The 17026-nt window shown below is 41.4% G+C and overlaps 2 protein-coding genes across 3 annotated transcripts in view; both read left to right on the forward strand.

Annotated features, from left to right (window-relative positions):
* The window catches only part of LOC139652965 (B-cell receptor CD22-like), a 35301-nt gene that overhangs the window by 7462 nt on the left and 10813 nt on the right, over window positions 1–17026 (forward strand). The window lies entirely within an intron of this gene.
* LOC139652961 (Fc receptor-like protein 2) lies at window positions 1296–16961 on the forward strand. 2 transcript variants are annotated; one of them, XM_071529891.1, is made up of 12 exons: window positions 1296–1390; window positions 4882–5238; window positions 5457–5675; window positions 6554–6910; window positions 10054–10278; window positions 10549–10902; window positions 13297–13533; window positions 13753–14028; window positions 14495–14755; window positions 15447–15534; window positions 15661–15718; window positions 15825–16961. In XM_071529891.1, the coding sequence occupies exons 1-12, from the start codon at window positions 1336–1338 to the stop codon at window positions 15900–15902; spliced, it is 2565 nt and encodes an 854-aa protein (XP_071385992.1). In that variant the 5' UTR covers window positions 1296–1335; the 3' UTR covers window positions 15903–16961. The 2 variants fall into 2 exon arrangements, with proteins under 2 accessions (XP_071385992.1, XP_071385993.1); XM_071529892.1 differs by lacking the exons at window positions 5457–5675; window positions 6554–6910.

The following is a 17026-nucleotide window of genomic DNA, read 5'->3' on the forward strand; positions in this document are numbered from 1 at the left end:
ACTTGGCCAGCCTGCTGAGATTTCTGGCTTTGTAAATTCACTTTCCGGGCCTGTATTGAAACAGAAACCTGTTGATGTTGTCTTAATTAAAAGTCATAGATTGACTAAAGGAATAGTTCATTTTGACATCATTTACTCACCCTCATGTCAGCCAGAGCACTGGTGAAGTTTATATATCCACGTAACACACAGTTATCAGTAGTTATCAGTTTGCTAGTGCAGCTCCATATCAGCCAAAAACAACTGTAGTGAACGGGTCCTGGTACTTTAGAGTTCCAAAAAGGGAAAAAAAAATGAACATACTTACTCCAGTCAGCTCATGCAGCCTAATCCAAGTGTTCTGAAGCCAAACGATTACACTGTGAGTCTAAAAGAGCCATATTTACACCAGTATTTAGCGTAAATCTTGTTGTTTTCAAAGAGTGCACTCCCACACATCGCTGTTCACACCAGAAGCCCTTTGTGTTCACGCCTTTGTGGCCTACTAAGAGCTGCACTTCCAACTCTGGCCACAGAGAGGAGCCACAACTGGTAGAAAGTTTTCCCCAAGTTGAATCTTCAGCTAGGCAACAGGGTTGGGATCAATTTACACACAATTCAGAATAAAAATCAAAACTGCAATTCACTTCTACAACGGTAGAGCCTTCATTCTCCATAATACCATGACAGATTGTAACCTTTTATATGGCAAAAGAAATCCAGGGTTTTCACTGTGAAGAAAATCCACTTTCTGATTATTGAATGCTGAAGTGTTACTCCTGTGGTTGATACTGATGTGGTACTAGCAGGAACTATCTCTCTCTCACATACACACTTTTATATTCTCTATGGACACAGCAAACTTAACCAGTCATCTTGACTATTAAACTTGGTGATTGTTTGTCATGCATGTTTGAGATATAAAGAGGAAGGTCATTTTTTCACAGTTAGTGTCTCTGTTTGTTGACCACAGAAGTGCCACACAACAAGTTCCCCTTCAAGACGACATCCTTCTCTTCTGTGAGAGACTCTTTACATGTTTTACATGTTTTACATGTTTTTAATGCCGGGTTCAGGTTAGGTTTTTAGTTTAGAGATTTAACAGCCATTTGAAAGGTTACATCGTACTGATGGTAAACTAAAACATGTTATTGGTTTAAGTTTTGTTCAGTGCCAACAGTAATGGATAATAGAATGTAAATGCAGTAGAATAGACAGAACATTGTCAGCTAAATATTAGTAGAGTTGTGTTTTTGATGTGACTAACTGATATATTTCTCATGTTATGTCCATTATCTCCCTGCTGGTGTGTTTTAACGTCTCTGAAGCCTCGACAGAGAGAGGAGAGGACCAGCTATGAGTTTTACAGCAGCAGCAAGTGGATTTCTTGTCTTCCTTCTGTCTGTGTCAGGTATTGTAAAATTACATTTACACTTTAGAGGTTTTGCTGGTGTTCTAATCCACAACAATTTACAATCAGTGCAATGGTAGAATAAGCTTAACTGTACTTGTGTTTGGCTGTTCAGAATGTGTTTAAATTGTCTCATATGGTTATTTATCAAGCTTATTTCCATTTTGGAAAAAAAAAATAATTGCCTGACGTTCATCAATATTGGTAAAATACACAAGAAAGTGTTATCATTTTGTCAAACAAGGTCTGAGCTTATGGACTTATTTTTAAACAAGACTAAGGAGTCTAACCCTTAGCCCCGCAGCGTTGATTTTTGTGAAGGCGTCTCTGCTGGGAATCAAACTCGGGTCTACCGCTTGTGAGTCTGCAGTCTAAGTCACTGCGGACCACGTGACCCATACAGTGGTGAACAGAGCGACCGACCAACCGACAAACAATACCATCCATAGAGCCCCTGCTATCATGGGGCTAAAAATGCCAGTATTTGTTTGATTCTTTTTGCTGCCAATCACTTGAGAGTGGGAGTCTGTTTTTTTTTCAAATGGTGGATTTCTCATGTTAATTTTATGGCATTTCTGCTTTACTGGAAGAACGGGAGAGAAGTGGGTGACATGTGGCAAAGGTCCTGGGGCGGATTCGGATTCGGATTTGAACCCCTGACCTCACAGGTACATGGTATGCTCTTTAACCAACAGAGCCACCAGGACGTTCTGTGGGTTTCACATTTTCAAACTAAACTCTTTCACTGTACTTTCAAAAATTAACATGATTATATTATCACTGTATCGTTGTCCACATACAGTAGTGGCTTTGAATACTTTCCCACACCTCAGTGATCAGCATTTATCAACAGTTTTGTTTCATACTCGACTTAGCAGCAACATGACCACAGTGTGAACAGAGAGGGAACAAACAGAGTGTGAACAAACCGAAGTACAGACTTTATTTCATGCATCTCGCCCTTCTCATTATTTATGTTCTACCAACTCAGTAGCAACATGACCACAGTGAGAACAGAAAGGGAACAAACAGAAAGAGATGTATTTCATGCATCTCGCCTTTAATGTTCTACCTTTTATCCTATTCAGTAAAACTGGCTCATGGTATACTGGTCCAATGCATTCCTGTTCCTTTTCTACACCTCCATACTGTACGACACCCTGCCTCAATCCACATAACAACTAACTGTAGAGAGCCTGTGTACATCTTCCGCTGTCCTTTACACTGTAAAATCATAATATGTATGACAGTTTGTCTGTAGACTGTCCTAAGCCTGTGTTCGCCCTGGCGTAACCCAGAGCTGACCTTCCTCTCCAGCGCTGGTGTTCATCAAGTGTCTCAGGTCAGGAGAACCGATCCAGAATCAGTTTTGCAGAACATCACAGTGAATAAGACAGTTAAGGTAGCAGTAAATTATGCTCCAGAAGAAGATCATACAGAACAAGTTTCAGTTTTTTGTTCCATGATGACACGAGAGGAGGGACTATGGATTGGCCCCAACCCGTCGGCCCGTCCAGCACAATTTCTTGGACACCAGTGATTGGATTTTGATGAAATTTCAGCGAATGATGCTGGTCATAATTGCTCCATTCCTGTATTTTCACCTGCCACCATTTGGCACCCTTTGGCACTGCTCCTATTCACAGGTTATATGTTTGCTCCTTGGGTTGTGTATACATGCTCTGAGGAAGGTCCAGTGACTGAAAGCTTAGCTTGCATAAATTGTACTTTTGCATTTCACAGAAGTGTGCGGATAGCATCTTTTTTTTTCTACGTTCATATTTTAGGCATTTTTCTGACAACCTTAACCAGAGCGACTAACAATACAGTGCAACAGTAGAATCAGCTTGAATTCCTAGATCTGAAACATTTTACCAAAAAACACGTTCAACCTTTACTTGGATCTTTCAATCATTTATGATTGGAGCAGAGCTACCCAGTACATGTCCTCCAGAGACAACATGCTCACCTGCGGAGTATTCCACTGCAGACTTTCCACAATGGTGGTTCTGATAGAATCATTCATCAGTCATTGAACCAGTACGTCGAGGCACCAAAGGTGGACCCGTGGCAATCCACACCGCTCTTGGCTGGGCCCTACAAGGTGCAGCAGGATGCAGGTGCTGCCATTTGGAATGATGAGCAGCCCATGCTGTGCTATCTTTGCTCTGCAGCAGCACACTCACAATTACCAAGACAGTCATCCTGAAGTTCTGCAGTCAGTAGAGCAGAGCTTCTATGTGGATAACTGCTTGTAGAGTAATTACCTGTCTTCATATGGAAATGAGCCAATTAGGTTTTTGGAAGGGAAGCAAAAGGAAAGAAGGGTCAACTATTGGGATTATTACATGGCAGACCAAAAAAAACTGCACTGAGCACATCCAACTCCTTTACAATCAAAGAGGCAAGGGAAATCCTGTTTTACATGATATGAGAACTTTAATGCCGCTGTGGCGTCAGTATTAAAGGTGTTGAAGTGTTTGTTGACTTGGTTTCATAATAATGGATTAATTAAACTGTAACTTATGTGATATTGTACATCAAAAAGAGTTCTAAACAAAAATGAAATACACAACAGAAAAAATTCTATATGCTTACAATGCCACAGAGACATTATTTAAATTGCCTGTAGAAAGCTTACAGCCAACTGTTATCTCATTTAATGCAATAGGCATACAGTATGTTTGTGGGTTTAATGTTAATGTATGCTTTTGTCTTTTCTGTTGCTCCAGATACTTGACCTTGAGCAAAAATGAATAACTAGCTTCAGATTTAGGAGTGATGATTCAGATTATAGCTTTTGCTCTCTGATCAAGACAGCTGTCACTTTTAATGACACACTGTTCAGGTGTTTGTCTCGGCGATGGCACCACATAGATGCACAATAACCTGCGTGAAGGGTTTTACTGCATGTCAACTTGAACATTTCTTTTGAAAAGAAATTTGTTCCCCTCCCTGTCCCTTCTCCAAAAGCTCACAGCACCCGAAGACTTTTTTAAAATTTATTTCATAACTCAGTGTTCCTCTCTCCCGGAGAACACCACTCTATTTCACCACACCCATCCATTTAATAGAGATCGTTAGTAGGAAAAATATAGGCCTAACAAAGAAATATAATATATACGCTGAAAATAAATTAGATAACAGTAAATAATAATAAAAACTAAAGTTGCAATTAGTCCTGCAGGTGACGCGGTGGAGTGTTTTTTTCCTTTTCAAGACACACTTAGCGTTCTAGGACCAGTCAGAGGCAGTCGTTATCTTCGATCACTTTTAAGAGCGTCTTAAGATGCTTTTTGGAAACACCTCACACGCTAAAGAGGCTTCGTAAGGTGGATGCTACGATGATCTTAGCCTTAAGATGCTTTTGGGAGACGAGGCCCAGGTTTCTAGCAGGTTCACATACTGCAGCAGCACCACTACAGATGAAAGTCTGTCCTCTAATGTTTTTATGAATCTGATTCTGGTTTCTGATGTGCTCTGTGTTATAGTGGTACAGGGTCAGGATGACTGGGGAGTGACTTACACTTCTACTGAGATCTGTGCCTTAAAAGGATCAACAGTGGACATACGCTGCACCTACAGATACCCAGCCTACCTAGATAACCTTACTGTCACAGTTGAAAAAACATTATGGTTTACTAAAACAGAGCGTGATGAACCTGTGAATCTGAGAACAGACTCAGAGTATGAAGGTCGTGTGGAGTATCATGGTGATCAGAAGAACTGCAGCCTGAGAATCAAAGACCTGAGAGAGACTGACTCAGCTGTGTACAAGTTCAGGTTCATAACAAACCATCCAACAGGGAGCTATACTGCTTCATCTGGAGTCACTTTGACTGTCACAGGTAACATTTTGATCGGATGATTTGTTAATTCAGTTCCAAACAGTGGTCAGCATGTAGGAAATGCTATTGTGATTATGTGTGTGTGTGTGTGTGTGTGTGTGTGTGTGTGTGTGTGTGTGTGTGTGTGTGTGTGTGTGTGTGTGTGTGTGTGAGAGAGAGAGAGAGAAATTAAAGGTTTAGTCTCCAGTGACATTTCAGTTCCATTTTCACATATCCAGATCTGCAGGTGCAGGTGACCAGATACCAGTTTTCTCCCCGGGCAGACCTGGAGTGTCAGAGCAGTTGCCATCTAGCTGGTCGTCCTTCCTATGTCTGGTACAGCAATGGATGGGATATTGAGGAAGAAACTTCTTCTTCTTATACAGGCTTCTTTGATCCTGAAGACAGCTATTCCTGTGCTGTAAAAGGACTTGAGGATTTCCGCTCTCCTTCAGTGTGTGAGTTTCCTCTTCAGTGTGTCACTAACATAACGCCATCTGGTGGAAACCTTTACCTAATGTACTGTACCATGACTGCATTTATTTAAAGGCATATTGAGTAGGATTTTCCCCCTTGAATAGCATAAACTCATCCAAAAATGATCCTGCTCAATCACTTATGGTCCATTGATAGTCTGACAGTGACAGTGTGTGTGTTTGCAGAGACCCTGCCTTCTGCCTATATTTTCTAATTTCTGCATGGTCAGAACGTTTCTGGGCATCAACTTTTTGACAGCATGTGTGTGTGGCTGCAACCAAAACCACTGCTAAATCGTTTGATATCTAAAAGTCACACTGGCTGCAGTAGCGGTCCTGAACTCTAAAACAGAGCAACTGATCAGAGCTAGTGTGTATCGTGGGCTGGCAGGTAGCTGCCATTAGCGTAGCTTCGTTGTAGAAGAAAAGCTGCAGCTAAGCTAAGCGGCACCTACCTGTCCAGCAGAAAACAAGCCAACTCTGCGCTCTTCATCCCATTAAATGCTTAAATATTCTCCAACCAGATTCACTCTCGTTTTGGAAGAAGCCTTGTCTGCTTGCCATTTTGCTGCGCTGTACTTTTTTGCAGTTTTTTACCGTTCTGGCAAGGGAGGCCAACTTTGAAAGTTGTTTTTACAAGCCACAGGCAGCGAAATCCTACTCAGTATGCCTTTAACACGGGTGACCCCAGTAGAACTTAAACCCCCCACCCTGTCTTTGTTAGTGCCATGCTCTACCCATTGAGCTATACAGGAACACTACTGCTGTCAGTATCCCAACAAGATTACAACCTGCTCTGTATTACTGCAGTAAAAGATGCAATTCTAACAGTGCTGTTTAAAAACGGTTTCATCTTACAGGTATCGACGGTCAAACCGGCATCAGAGTGACTTACACTGACAGAAGCATCTGTGCCTTGAAGGGCTCATCAGTGGACATTTCTTGCACATACAACATTTATGGATATTATGTTCAATCAAAATTCTGGTTCATTCCCAAACATAGTCATCGATGGCAGGATTCCTCAAAACCTAAGGATCTTAGATGGGACTCAGAGTATGCAGGTCGTGTTCAGCAGCTTGAAGGAAAGACAGGACGCTCCACTCTGAGAATCACAGACCTGAGAGAGAGCGATTCAGCCGAGTATCGCCTTGAATTCAACAGAGGGCTCTATTACTGGGGGAGTACTTTTCCTGGTACAACTCTGACTGTCACAGGTACTGTTGAACACAAACTGATATACAGTATACAACAGTGTGGTATATTTCAACTAACTGATGACAACTAAATATGATGAATATTGTTGAATAATGTAGATGTAATGGAATGTAAAGTATTTAATGTCAAATTGATAGTGATTATATGATCATCATCAGTTTGTGTACTTCCTCATTCAGACATTGATTGGATTATCCATAAAATTTAGTCACTAGTACTCCTAACTAAACTGAACACTTCAGTTGTAACTGCCATTGTTAATGCAGTAGAGGTTTAAGGTGTTTTGGACACTTCTCGTACGTGTGTCTGGTCGCCACAGAGAGATTAGCTTTTAAACAATCTCTGATTAGTGGCCGAGTCTACAAGCAACAAGCGGGTATCCATGACCCAGCCCCAGTACACCGGTTGGGTGGAGCTACTATGCTAGATTTCACTGACTATGTAAGACCACTGTCGGATCATGAATGGATACTGTTCCAGAGCCATGAGAGGGCTTTTAGGAAAGGCCTAGATACAAAATTGCTTCTGGGCAAAACAAACTGTCTGTCCTCTGGGGATCCAGAGAAATGGAGCAGAGTGTCTATCCTGACTGGAGCTTTCTACAAGAACAGCGTATGTTCCACGTTACATGGGGATGGGAGACCCTACGGATTTCCACTGCTGAAATACATCTCGAGGATCCTGAGAAAGTTTCCCCTAAACAAAAACTTCCCAGTGGAGATTACTACACTGGGGTTGAAAAGTGAAAGTTTATTAGATGTCTATACATAGACAATATTATCCTGGACTATATGAGTGCTACGCATAGACGCAATGTTGAAATTACTTCTTGTGCTCAGATAATTATCTTGTAGGCTAGTCTACAGGACTTCTCTGGTGCATATTTTTGGTATTTACAGATGTTTGTTCATTGTAATAATGTATTTACTGCTTGGTCTAAAATAGGTCTATACATAGCCGTAATGATCCTGGGCTATATGAGAGCTAAAGCATAGACGCAACGTTGAAATCACGTCTTTTGCTCAGTGGGATTGAACTGAGCTATCAAACTAAACTGCTGAACCTGCCAAAATAAAAGGAGAAAACAGGAAAAGATGTTTGATCATTGAGTGGAATCCAGTTAAAAAAAAACCTTCGGGTAGATGCATCAATCTCTGTCAAGTGGGGAAGCTGCACATATTCTTAGACATAACTTGACAGTCAGTGTGCCCCATTACATGTACGGTCCCCCAAACCCATACAGGGGTACGCTGATGATGTTCAGGTGTCATCCATAGAGGAGCAGTGATCAAAGACATGCTAGCACGGACTGACACATTCTTAGAATGGTCTGGATTAGAAGTCAAACACACAAAATGTGCTGTGTTCTATGAATGACGGAGTGGTGGCAACCGCTGGTAGACAGCCAAATCTGACACACCCGCCTCATTCACAATAATGCGTAAGCCTATCAGAGTCTACTCCCGTAACGGAACCTACTAGTACCTCGGGCACAAATGGAATGTTGCTGGTGAGTGGGGGAACAGGTCCAGGACCTAACCCATGAATACACCAACAGGCTTGACCTGATTTACCTCTCACCCCTACCTACGGCCATGAAACTATAGGCTGTAAGAGAAGTGGCCCTAACCAAAATACAATGTACATATTCCATAAAACATCCTTAGGGAACTGAACAATAAGACTGTACAGGTGGTGAGTAAGTGGTTGGGACTAAACACACATTCCACTCGGGACATAATTTTCCTGAGCAGAAAGGAAGAGGGGCTGGGGGTGCCCAATGTGGATTGGGGCTACACTGCCACCAGAGTGACCCATCTACTGAACATGCTGAACAGTGATGACAGCACGGTTTGGGAGCTGGCCAGGACTTCCTTCCTACTGGACCTGCAGAGGAGGAAGGTCCCGGTAGCAACCAACGGATATCAGGACAACTTCCTGACCTTCAAGAGGAAGGCGTCTGGAAAGCTGGAGGCATGCGTTGCAGGCTTTGGGGTCTGATCTGACTGGCCTGACATCAATGACCTGTGCAACCGAGCCAAGGTGGAACATAAATCGACAAAGACAAAGACTCCCAAACTGACCCTGTGGTCTGTGATGCGTTGTTCCCATATGGCCTCCATCAGCCATATGGGAACAGAGAGAGTTCTCCTCATTGTGAATCAGGCCAAGACAAGGCAACACTGGACTGACCTCAGGTTACCAGGAAAACTCGCTGCACTTGATTTTCCTGATCATTCTGTGTCACACTCCATGTACCAAAATGCCACTGTAGGTGAGGACAATCTCAGGTTCATAGTTAAAGCCAGACTTCAGGTGTTACCAACCAAGTATAACCTTGCTCTTTGGTACCCTGAAAACCACCGCCCACACTCACTGTGTTCTACATCCCAAGTCAGACTCCCACCTAGAGTCACTCGCACAAGTTGTTAATGAATGTAATAATAATAATAAAAATAATAACTTTATTTATGTAGCACCTTTAAAAACAGAGTTTAGGACATACAAAGGCATATAAACTGCTTGTCATGACCATATTGTAAACCTATTAGTGGCTGTAATCCATAGCATAATGCCATCTGATGTTAAACTGTTCTAACATGCCCATGTAATGCCTAGCTGGTTCAATCACAATGTTGATGTCTTCTCTGATATTGCAAATACACCGGATGTTGTTTTTGTTGATGAACGCAGACAGTCTATTTTGTAGAGATGGGCTGCTTGTTTGAACTATACATGAAGCAAGCCTTCACCAACAAATTCACCAAGTATCAGCCCTTCACTGCCTTAGTTGGCAGCTTGGGATACACATGCCACCTTTCTGAGCTGACATTTGGTAGCCTTGGACATGTACAAAGGCTGACGGTGACCAGCCTGCGAATTGCAGGCCTGTCAAAGAGTAGAGACAGGCAGCTGGCAAGATAATGCTCTGTCTGCTGCCATAGGTAGCCTGGCAGTGTGGAGGAGAAGGTGCTTTTTGTACCCTTAAAGTGTCCGGACTCTTGAATCCTGTATATATCTGAGCCCATTGCACTGTTAATTGGACTCAAATAAAGCAATTCAAATGTCTGTGTATGTGTGTGTGTGTGTGATTGAGTATTTAGTAATCACTGACATTTCTGTTCCATGTTCACATATCCAGATCTCCAGGTGCAGGTGACCAGATCATCAGTCCACCAGTTTTCTGACCGGGCAAAGCTTAAGTGTCACAGCAATTGCCGTCTAGCTGGTCATCCTTCCTACGTCTGGTATAAGAATGGACAGAAAATTAAGGAAGAAACTTCTTCTTACACAGACTACTTTGTTCCTGGAGACAGCTATTCCTGTGCTGTAAAAGGACAAGAGGATTTCCGCTCTCCTTCAGTGTGTGAGTTTACTCCACAGTGTGTCACTAACAAAACACCATTTGGTGGAAACCTTTACCTAATGTACTGTGCCATGACTGCATGTATTTAACATGGGTGACCCCAATAGGAATCAAACCCCCCACCCTGTCTGTGTTAATGCCATGCTCTACCCATTGAGCTATACAGGAACACTGCTGCTGTCAGTATCTCAACAAGAATACAACCTGCTCTGTATTACTGCAAAAGATGAAATTCTTACAGTGCTTTTTAACAACGGTTTCATCTTTCAGGTGTCCATGATCAAACCTGCAACAGAGTGACTTACACTGAAAGAACCATCTGTGCCTTGAAGGGCTCATCAGTGGACATTTCTTGCACATACAACAGTTATGATAATTATGTTAAATCAAAATTCTGGTTCAGCCCCACACATAGCCATCGATGGCAGCATTCCTCACAACCTGAGGACCTTAGTGGGGACTCAGAGTATGCAGGTCGTGTTCAGCAGCTTGAAGAGAGAGGACTCTCCACTCTGAGAATCACTGACCTGAGAGAGAGCGATTCAGCCGAGTATCGCTTCAAATTCAAAACACCGTGGTTTGAATGGGGGAGTGATTTTCCTGGTACAACTCTGACTGTCACAGGTACTGTTGAACACAAACTGATACAACAGTATGGTACATTTAAACTAATGACAACTGAATGTGGTGAATACTGTTAAATATTGTGAGAACAATTTAAAGCCCCTATGTGTAGAATTTGTATCTGATATCATCCTCATTAATCCATCCATTCATTTTGATACCATAAAAGTTTGCCAGTAAAAAAATGAGACCATCGCAGAGAAAAATGGTTTAGTCTATGTGTTGCTTTCGGTCTGTTCATTCTCTGTGTCCCCGGACCGAGGCAACTGGCCATATTGACTTATAAGAGAAAGATGGCGCCTCAGTCAAACCAGGAAGAAAACAGAGACAGGTTGAATGCAGACTAGTTGCTTAGATTGAACAGCGTGAAGCTAATTAATATGACTCTCATCACCAAACCCGGGGAGCCCCACAGATCCATCGTCGCCTTGCACTAGTTCTATAAGAAGCTATGAAGGAGCGTGACAAAGCACAGGGTCAGACCAACCAGAGTTAACGGGCGTCGCCGTTCACTTGTCAGAGAGTTAGATGGGAGCTGAAGGGAGACCGACATACAGTAGAGCTGGCTTTCTTTCTCCTATCTCCTACACATGTAAGTGAAATACCAATAAGGGTCTCAAATTGTGTTACTAAAGCTTTTAACTATTTTTTTTAGGACCAGTGTGGTTTATATCTGCGGTTTATTTATGTAGTCAGCTACCTGTACAGCTACTAAGCTATGTAACCTAAGCTAGAAAATTAGCTTCACTTGTCGGTACATAGCCGGCCACCGACAGAGAGTGGGGGTACAGAAGGGAAAGAAACCATAGCGACTTACATTAGTGAGAAGACCATGGTGTTCCTCCTGTCCAGTGTGTGTGGGTTGTAATCGTCCCTCTCTTTTAAGCCTCTTCCAGCATCTTGTGAAAAAACTGAAGCTGATATTGGGTTTCTACTTGTACTTTCTACGTGTTGCTTTTTTTTTTTTAGGCTAAAAGGAGTTTGGTTGCTGCCACCTTTATGTCTGTGCTTGACTTTGGAGATGTTTTATGCATGCATCTTCTCAATGCCTTCATGCATTAGATACCAGTCATTAGTCTACCATGGAGCATTGTGGTTCATTACTAATTCTCAAGCTCTTACTCACCACTGCTCCCTGTATGCTCGGGTTGGTGTGCCTGCATTGTCCACCCACAGACTTAACCACTGGATCATCCTTGTCTATAAGGCAATTCTTGGTTTGCTTCCATCGTACCTATGCACTTATATCCTCCAGAAAATTGCTGGAAGTTACTCTCTACGTTCCCAGGACTTATTTTTGCTATCTGTCCCCAAAGCCCATACTGAACTGGGGAAAAGGGTTTTATGTACGCTGCTCCCACAGTTTGGAATTGACTTAAAGCTCGGGGAGCTGGTTTCACTAGGTGCTTTTAAAGCTATGCTGAAAGAATTGGAGGCGGGCACATCAGGTTGTCAATGTTTTAATTAGTTAGTCTGTTTCCCCCTGTGTGCTCTTAGACTCAGTGCTGACTTCCCTTTCCTTAGCTAGAGTGTGATTTCCTATATTCATCAGTGCGATTGTAACTTTTTCTTTGGTTTGTTTTTTTTGTCTGTAATATGTTAGATATTGTTTGTCTGTAATATGTTAATTGTACTGCTGCCTGTCTTGGCCAGGACACTCTTGAAAAAGAGATCTTTAATCTCAATGAGGCTTTTTCTGGTTAAATAAAGGTTAAATTAAAATAAAAAATAAATTGTGTCGTTTGGTCCGCATTTGCCGTCGGGGTCTGACATCCTGTGTCGGTTCATGCGTCCTGCCTTCTGCCAGCTTGATTGGCCGTAATTGTCACATTTAATACAACTCCATACTCCAATTGCGTTACTTGATTTGTGTTTAGTCTAGTTTGTTAGTGGTAGCGTTTTCCATTAGCTGCAGCTCGTAGCATCAGAATAGTAAATGTTGGACAGGCTGTTCACAATGACAGCGATCCCCTAAACATCTGTTAACTTGAATTGTCACAATTGCAAACTACTTCATAGTAGAATGCTGTGATTGGGAATAATATAGGAACTAATGCTTGAGCTACAGTTATCTGCAGTAGTATTTTGTTTAGGCTACATATTTTAGCTGTATGGAGTGGGGTATTGCAAATGGCGCTAAGAGGTCGCAAAGACATTTGCAACAGTGTCATTTTTTGGCATTACCACAAAATCGCCAAAATCAACACTTTCCAAATCCTACACAAAGGGGCTTTAATGTAAAATTGATACTGATTATATGATAATCATGAATTTGTGTTCACCTCCATTCAGACTTTAATTTGATGATACATTTACTTACTAATACTCCACAGTATTTAACATCTAGGAATTGAAACTGCTATTTTGACTGTGTGTATGTGTGTGTGTTCACAGATCCAGATTTCCATGTGCAGGTGGCCGGACCATTAGGCTTCCAGTCCTATCCTATCAAGGCAAAACTGAAGTGTCACAGCAGTTGCCTTCTAGCTGTTCGTCCTTCCTACATCTGGTACAAGAATGGACAGAAAATTAAGAAAGAAACTTCTTCTTCTTATACAGTCAAGTTTTATCCTGAAGACAGCTATTCCTGTGGTGTGAAAGGACTTAAGGCTTTCCGCTCTCCATCAGTGTGTGAGTTTACTCCACAGTGTATCACTAACAGAACACCATTTGGTGGAAACCTTTTACCCAATGTACCAACATAGCTATCTGCTTCATTCACAATCCTGCTTCTCCAACCTTCGGGATCCTGCCATCCCACAGCTATGAGCTACTAACAATGTAAGTAGGTTCCATGATAAAACACATCTCCATCATAAAGTTAATGTATGTTACTATAATTCCTTCTAGATGCTCCAAAGGTTCCCTCAGTGTTGGTGAGTCCCTCTGGTGAAATAGTGGAGGGCAGTTCAGTGACTCTGACCTGCAGCAGTGATGCCAACCCAGCAGCTACTTACACCTGGTACAAAGAGAATGGAAATCCAGACTATAAACCTTTCAGTACCGAACCACAGCAACAGCTGGCCTTTGTTTCCATCCAGTCCCCTGACTCTGGAGAGTATTACTGTGAAGCTGTGAATGAGTTGGGGGGAAACAGATCTGACTCCATCTCTATTAATGTGAAATGTGAGTGAAATACAACTAGTGTAAAAGCAACAAAACATCTTAAATCTGTCAACTTATTTTTAGTCTTTATTAACCAGGGAAAGGTTTTGCTGAGCATGTATGTTTTTTCAGCTCTGTTCTGCTTCAAATTCTCAACTGGGAGCTGCCCAGTACAACCACAGTGTGTGACTGTAGTTCACTGAGCAGCTCAACTGCAGCACTTGGAGATGAAGTGCCTTGCTCAAGGGCACAGTGACAGCAGATGTTGAGGGACAGGAGAGCGTTACTTAGTCACTGTTGCCAACAAGATTTTCCAGCTGTTCTTGGGATTCAAACCATCAGACTTCCAGTCACAAGCTCGCTTTCAAATTTTCAGATGCTGCCACCCACATAATCATTTACTACTAATTGTTTAAATACAGTATGTGTCATTGTTAAAACACATCTTCATCCTAAAGTCAATCTATGTTAATATTATATCTTCCAGATGGTCCGAAGGTTCCCTCAGTGTTGGTGAGTCCCTCTGGTGAAACAGTGGAGGGCAGTTCAGTGAATCTGACCTGCAGCAGTGATGCCAACCCAGCAGCTACTTACACCTGGTACAAGGAGAATGAAGCCTCACCAAAAGCATCAGGACAGACCTTCACCATCACTAACTTCACATCTGAACACAGTGGAGAATATTACTGTGAGGCCAGGAACCCATTAGGAGCTACAAATTCTCCTACCCATCTTATCGCTCTAGCAGGTAGAGTGATTAAAAATAATTAAGAAAGATGAATTCTGTAAAGAAAATCATTTGAGGTTAAGTTTTCATGTTTTTATTTCCTTCTATTACTGTTATTATTGAATTATATCTTTGGTTTATTGAAATCGTGGTTTTTATTATTTATTTTATTTAAATATGTTACACTAGTAAGCAGGGTTTGACTGATATGGGTTTTTGAAGGCTTATATGATGCATTTATTTTTAGACTGAAGACACTGATATTTTGTGTCTATATTCAATATATTTATTTTTCTTGCCAGAAAATGACAAGTACTCAGTGCTTCCCCAGAATGTTAATAAACCTAAACTAATGAAACTCTGTTAAGTGACTGTGTCTGTTAAGTGTTGAGTGACTCACCACATATATTCAATGGTAGGGGAAACTCTGGGATACATTAGGCCTTTAATTATTAAGTTATACATTAATAATTAATTTACATAACAATAATTTAATAATTAAATGAATAAATAGAATGTGCAAAGAAAATAAAAAGTCATGTCAGGTTTTACAGCCTATTTTTCTGCAGCTGTGGTCAGGAGGAACCTCCATCATATCAGAGGTGGACGACTCTGACTGATATCTGATATTTCAATATCAGCCATCAAACTGATATATTGATCCACCCCTCCTAGTAAGGCATATCTCATATCTGTCTATCTCCATTTCTAGGGAAAGGAACAATATATATAACTGCAGCCATTGTGGCTCTCATCGTCCTGATCCTGATCGCTGTGTTTCTCCTCTACCTGTGGATCAGGTAACAGAGTAAAAATCCATCAATTCTATCATTGCTCTTTTCATTTGATACTTCTTTTCATTTGATACTCAGCTTTAATGAATTGCAGTTTGTTTAATCATGTATTGGTTGACTGATTCATTCCAGGAAGAAGAAAACTCTGAACTCCACCACTGAACCGAGTGACCCAGTACAGACTGTACAGGTGAGAGAGAGAGAGAGAGAGGGAGAGAGAGAGAGAGAGAGAGAGAGCTAAAGAGGAAGACTGGACATTTTCCTGTCTCATCTTGTCTGTCTTCTCTCCCCTTCAGTCAGACTCTGATCCTGAGTATGAGAACCTCACTGCAGCTCAGACAGAAGCCACAGAGGAGCAGGAAGACCTGGTGTGAAGTCCAGTCAGGTTGAAAAAACAAAAAACAGGCCGATATCAAATCAAATTCACAGTCACAGTTCTGAAAAGTAATGCACCCTAATGTTGTACAATTTTCTATGAATCCAGTGAGGCGGGGATCATGTGACTGAAACAATAAGTAGTTTGACATTGAAATTGTGCGGTGGACAGTGAGGGTGTGCAGGTCGGGTGTTGGGGGTGACCGGGGGTGCAGATACATTTACTTTCATTTCCGACAACCCGTTCAGTTCCCAAGTACCATATGTCATGCAATTTCAATGATTAGATTAGGAGATACAGTTTTGTGGCCTTTGTGGGTTGGTGATTTTAAACCTGCAATAAGAGATATCAGACCTTATAACCAGTCCTGAAACTAATGTGTGCTATGTGGAGATTTCATTGAGACATAATGATATAAACCAATATCCACACAGCAGCAGCTGTGTTGCTGTTTTTGTCACCCTCTAGTGGTCATCCTTATTATCTTCTCATGAATAAGTACACCAAGTTTGGTGTTGATAGGTGAAAACCTTAAAATACTTTACAATTACAATTTTACATTTTGCCATTCCATTTGCTTTTCCATTTTGACGCTTTTATCCAAAGCGACGTACATATGAGATTTTAATACAACACAAGCAAGGATCTAGTCAGGAGAGAACAACGAGAGTAAGTGCCATAAAGCTAGAGCTAAATATTTTATTTTTTTTGGGGGGGGGGGAAATGATATTAAACAATGCAAATTAGCCAAAAATCCATGTTGGTGGGCTTGAACCACTAATTAGTGCACATCAATGTACTGTATATATGTAAAAATACAGCCACTTAGCTTCATGTTTTTTGCTCATGGTTACTCAAAGCAGGTCAGCTCAGGAGAATGTGCCTCTATTCAAAAGCTTAGTTTGCTTGAAGTGGAGTAATTAAAGTGTTCATGAGTTACTGTCATAGATGCTAAATACAGCCATAATACTGTTTTTCTGTTTAGTTAGTTACATATGTTTAGGATAAAACAACTTGCTTTTGGGACATATTTTGCAGAATCCTGTTTACCAATAATGAAGTCAAATAAAACTCAAAACTATTCTTCTGTTCTTATTTCTCGCTTTGTAACTACTGTTACGC

Source organism: Centroberyx affinis, unplaced genomic scaffold, assembly GCF_046629955.1.
Source record: "Centroberyx affinis isolate AG114_WGS23_722 - 3 ecotype Tasmania unplaced genomic scaffold, CSIRO-AGI_Caff_v1 ptg001847l_1, whole genome shotgun sequence".
NCBI classification, from domain to species: Eukaryota; Metazoa; Chordata; class Actinopteri; order Beryciformes; family Berycidae; genus Centroberyx; species Centroberyx affinis.